We start from the raw sequence: 4,861 nt of genomic DNA, 5'->3' as shown, positions 1-4,861 counted from the left end.
CGTTTTGTTGACAAGTAATTCCGAATAGGTACCAATCTATAATATATATTACATTATCACAGTTCTTGACATACAAATATACTAATTGCAAATTATTATTTCACACGTTCAATGAAACTCTGCGCCCCAACCTCGAATGCGCACCATCCGGGCTGTGCCTGGAATGACTGCACTACGTCACTGTACGAAGACAGACACCGACTATATTGTTTTAAATAAGTGGATTTAATTATTTTTCGTAATTATTCCATAACCTGGGTGTAATTTCTTGTTTTTCACGACCGGAGCCGCGTTCCGAGCCGCTCCGGTTAATTTCGGGCCGGCCAAGATTATACAAAGATAAACGGAAAGAGATTAAACACTAAAAAAAATGAAAGTTCAACCCTTTGAACAAGGCGGCTCTCGTGGTGCAGTGGGTAAGGCGCTGGCCTTCCACCCGAGAGTTCAGGGTTCGATTCCCGGTCATGACAAAAACATTCATGTGTTTTTCTCAAATTGGCCTGGGTGTTTGTGATTGTTCAAAATTACTAACAACCACCCTGTACGAAAAAGCAAGGACATGGTTATTAATAATTCTAAAAAAAAACCCTTTGAATAAACCTCGCCAGCACTAATATTTCGTCAAACCTACCACGTGATAGGAAAGTATTGTAAAAACATTATTATTAAATACCTATCTACCTATTTTATAAAAAAAGCAAAAAAATATGTTGGGTAAGTTGTTTGAGTTTGATAAATAATTTTAGAGTGCCGCGAAAAAAATCTACCTAAAGTGTGCCGTCTCAGGTGAAAAAGGTTTGCAAGTGCTGGCCGTGATTCAGTAAACCCAATATTTTGAGTTTAGCCATAAAAATAATAAAAAAATATTTTTGTATGATGTTGTTGTTTTGTCTATGGTTCTTTTCTTAACGTGAAATAACCGTGAACGTCAGTCAAAATGGTGAGGTTTTAAAATTTATAAATATCTCTTTAATCCTGTGTCTATTACAAGATTTCTCGGTGAAATCCGGCAATATTACTATAATATTTCAATTGTTTATTTGTATTTTGCGCCTTGGTTTCTTATAAATTAGTTTGGTTTTGACAAATTTGACATGTTCGATTTCGCAAATATTTTATGACTTCGTTTTGTATTTCAGGCCAAACGCACCAAGAAGGTTGGAATCACCGGCAAATATGGAACCCGTTATGGTGCTTCCTTGCGTAAAATGGTGAAGAAGATGGAAATCACGCAACATGCAAAATATACCTGCTCTTTCTGCGGAAAGGTAACATAACCTATTGCTGTCAAATCACCTAGTAACTTCATACAATATTGGAGCTCCTTGTGAATTCTACATTGTAAATATGATTTACCGACCATGACATTACGCTGGGTAAACTTTACGTTTATATTGTGAATTGGATGAAAAACAGAAACAGTAACCGTTAAGCCATTTAAACTTATTGTGTATTTCAGTGACTTGTAAAATGCATGCATACAGAACAGTGATTGTTATGTTCGTGATGAGTGAGATAGTAATCCAGCCCTGTTATTATTATTTTCTGTATGGATTAAATGACATTCGCGTTTATACGTATAAAACATTTGGTTCACCACAATCTATGGTCACTTTTGAATATTGGATTGTCATAAAACCTAGTCCAGACTTAAGAACATCTGTATAGGAACAACGTTTTCCATCCCCTTTGGAAAACAAAAATACATGGACAATTGTTAGAATATCCTTAATATCCGGAAACAATTTTTATACAACTTTCGAACAGTTTGTACACACTGTTAAATTTTCACAGAACTGTATTTTGGTCTGGACATAGTAAGAGCTAACTAAATATAGACAACTGATCTTTCTAGCTAGACAATGCTTAGAATTCATAAGTCAGTTATTAATATTATCCAACAGTTTAAATAACATGGTTGGTTTGGTATGTCAGATATTTTTACTATTCATAATATGTAATTATCTAATATAATATGGTAATACAGGACCAGGACCACATCATGAAAAAAAAGTATTTGAAATATGGCTTGAAATACAAATTCTTGTTCATGTAGAAATCAAAATAAACATAGGTATGCCTGCCAAAGATAATTAAAAGGTAGCATTGTATTTCATTCCATGATTAATAAACACCATTTGACAAGTCGATGACAAGCAAACTACAGTGATGGCAGGAGGCGTATTTAATCAATACTCATACATTTTTATGGTAGTGGTATTTTGGTACCTAAAAATAAATAAAATCCTAACAACCCACAGCAATCCAGAAATAAATAGGTTTTTTTAATTTCGAATTTAATGGAGGCAAATTGTACTATGTGTAATTGGCGGTGAAATAAGTTGAATTTTTAATAGTTATTATATTGCTAAAATTTATCTAGTTTAAAAAAACATTGTAATTAGGTACTATAAATTAACTTGAGTACTGTATATTTATTAACTTACAATAGATAGATGCTCGCTGGTTATTTTAGATTTTAATGTAGGTAATTAAGTCACTTTTAGCCGGCTCTCACGTCTAAACTCGTCTCGCCTGTAACGTGTCGAATATGTCGATATGACGTCATCGTTATTCACAAAACACACATCTTATGGACCTTCACACACTATTGGAAAAAAACATTTTATGTTAAAAAAAACATCTGGAGGCGCATGCAACTATTTTCACCTGACATGCAGGTATAATCCCGAAATGTCGCACTTCGTCATTTATTTAGACTTGCCGAGTTACGTCATTGTCCTCGCACTGTCTTACTATACGCACATAAGAAAGTTGCATGTTGCGCTCAGTTTTGATTTATGACTATTATCCCAGTCGAGACGATTTTCAATGTAATGTGAGACTGGGCTTGCTACTTGCAAAGTTTTAGTAGACAGTATTATTATTTTCGTAATTAAATGAATTCTAATCGGCTTTTTAAGCACCGCTAGTCAATCATCATTTTAATCATTCTTTAATTTACACATTATAAATTCGCATCTGTAGATTCATTTAAATGCTTCCGCCCTTACAGTACATACAGCACTATGAATTCGCATTAATTAATAATACGTTAAATTCTAAATTTGGTTTGTTGACAATAATTGTATTCCCATGTCTGCGGCTGCATCAAGGTCACTTTCGATACCTTATTTTAATTCCAGAGTATATAATGATTTTCAGATTGAATTGATTGAGAATTTTGATTTGATCAGTTTCTTTTCAGGATATTTTTCGGTAAATCATCCTAAATGTCAATAAGAGAAACTTTTTATAAATTTGTGTTCGTTAACTGTCAGAAGTAATTACACATCGGTATTTATTTCCGCAGCTGACATCTAAAATTGTCAAATCACTATTAAGATACATATTGACATTGTGCATAAATTTTGATACTGAACTAACCGCTTGGTCATATTCTCAGTTTTTATTTATATTTTCTGCATAAGAAATTAACATGATAACCGTTTTGTAATATTATTTTTTCTATTAATTTTAGGAAGCAATGAAACGCGCATGTGTTGGTGTATGGTCTTGCCGAAGGTGCAAGCGTGTTGTGGCCGGTGGTGCGTGGGTGTACGCCACTATTGCTGCCAGCACAGTCCGATCAGCCGTCAGACGTCTTCGCGAGCAATAGTCACTTCTATACCTATTTTTAAGTTAAATAAATAAAACCAATTCAATTGGAATACTATTTCTTTTTATTTTACACTGATCTAAAGAAACCTGATTCCTTATCTAAAATAACTACACTCCGACGACTCAGGTAAATAACGGTACAGCATTATAGAGAATGTTTAGTAAAGTAATTACCATGTTCAATTCTAACCCAAGTATAATATAGGTAGGGTTTGCAATACCGAATGAACATATCATACCGGTATTTATTATTGAATATTCAGTACTCGTTAAAACAGAAAAAATGTTACCTATCGATAAATATAGCTATTTAAAACATTATATTACCATCTAAAGTACCTGCATGCATCTATTATGTTGACCTTTATACATAAATATGTAGAACTGCTGATTTTTGAAATTACTATTAAGTCTGAGTGCAGGAAAATATCTTAATTCAATGCTTGTTGGATGTATGTACTACAGTACACGTTGGATCAACAGTTATAGAATAATTGGAAATACCTTCTTCCCACAAAACGACACCCACAATGAACAAAGCAGTAACTCAGTTTTGGTCATTTTTCAAGAGATCAAATTGAATGTTTGAAATATATCGAAATGCAAAGAAAATATCTGGTAATAGGGTTAAAAGACAGTGCTAGTAATCCAAGTATATTAATGTTTTATCATTGTAAAACAACCGGAAGTATACTTTTTATGAGTTACGACTTGTCATAAAACAGCATATTCCCAAAGAATAATGTAACTCATATTACAACCTTTTTCATGAGATTATTTAAAATAAAAACATTGTTGTAACTTATGGTATGAAATCGTTTTGTGTAAAGTTAATCATAAAATGATTTATTAAAAATATTTACTCATAGGAAGGCTGATCAATTTCAATTTATTTATTTTTTTAACATTTTGTGGACATTACAAATTATAAGTTAAAGACGTTCACAACATGACATTTAGAAACAAAGATGTATTACATAAAAGAAAGAGTTAGATCAGTAGATAAATTAGATAGGTACAAGGAAGTACACCGGATGAGTTAAGCAGACCCTTTTTTAAGAATTTATAAAACAGCGTCCACCTAAACTCATTCTCACGTAGGTGGAATATATCAACATCCAAAGTAATTTTGCTGAACATAGTTATCGCCCTCCCAATTGGCATTACCAGTGGCAGGTTTGTTCTGCACCTTGGGAGAATAAACAACTGAAGGTCTCTATTTCTAAGATAGTTATCAGGG

At 33.0% G+C, this 4,861-nt stretch overlaps 1 protein-coding gene across 1 annotated transcript; it reads left to right on the top strand.

The window, feature by feature from the left end:
* The first annotated feature begins 899 nt into the window (after nt 1-899).
* RpL37A (ribosomal protein L37A) lies at nt 900-3,671 on the top strand. Its single transcript, XM_085952727.1, has 3 exons — nt 900-940; nt 1,140-1,268; nt 3,482-3,671. Exons 1-3 carry the CDS (start codon nt 938-940, stop codon nt 3,617-3,619), a joined length of 270 nt encoding a protein of 89 aa, XP_085808853.1. The 5' UTR covers nt 900-937; the 3' UTR covers nt 3,620-3,671.
* Nucleotides 3,672-4,861: the final 1,190 nt, after the last annotated feature.

This window comes from Rhyacophila brunnea, unplaced genomic scaffold (assembly GCF_057557595.1).
Source record: "Rhyacophila brunnea isolate RB1 unplaced genomic scaffold, BYU_Rbru_1.0 scaffold_3, whole genome shotgun sequence".
Lineage (NCBI taxonomy): Eukaryota > Metazoa > Arthropoda > Insecta > Trichoptera > Rhyacophilidae > Rhyacophila > Rhyacophila brunnea.
This window is presented reverse-complemented; position numbering and strand designations above follow the sequence as displayed.

Bases quoted from the DNA above. Each gene is read 5' to 3' on its own strand.
- RpL37A (XM_085952727.1), top strand. The intron at 1,269-3,481 runs GTAACATAACCT...TATTAATTTTAG, and splicing joins CCTGCTCTTTCTGCGGAAAG to GAAGCAATGAAACGCGCATG.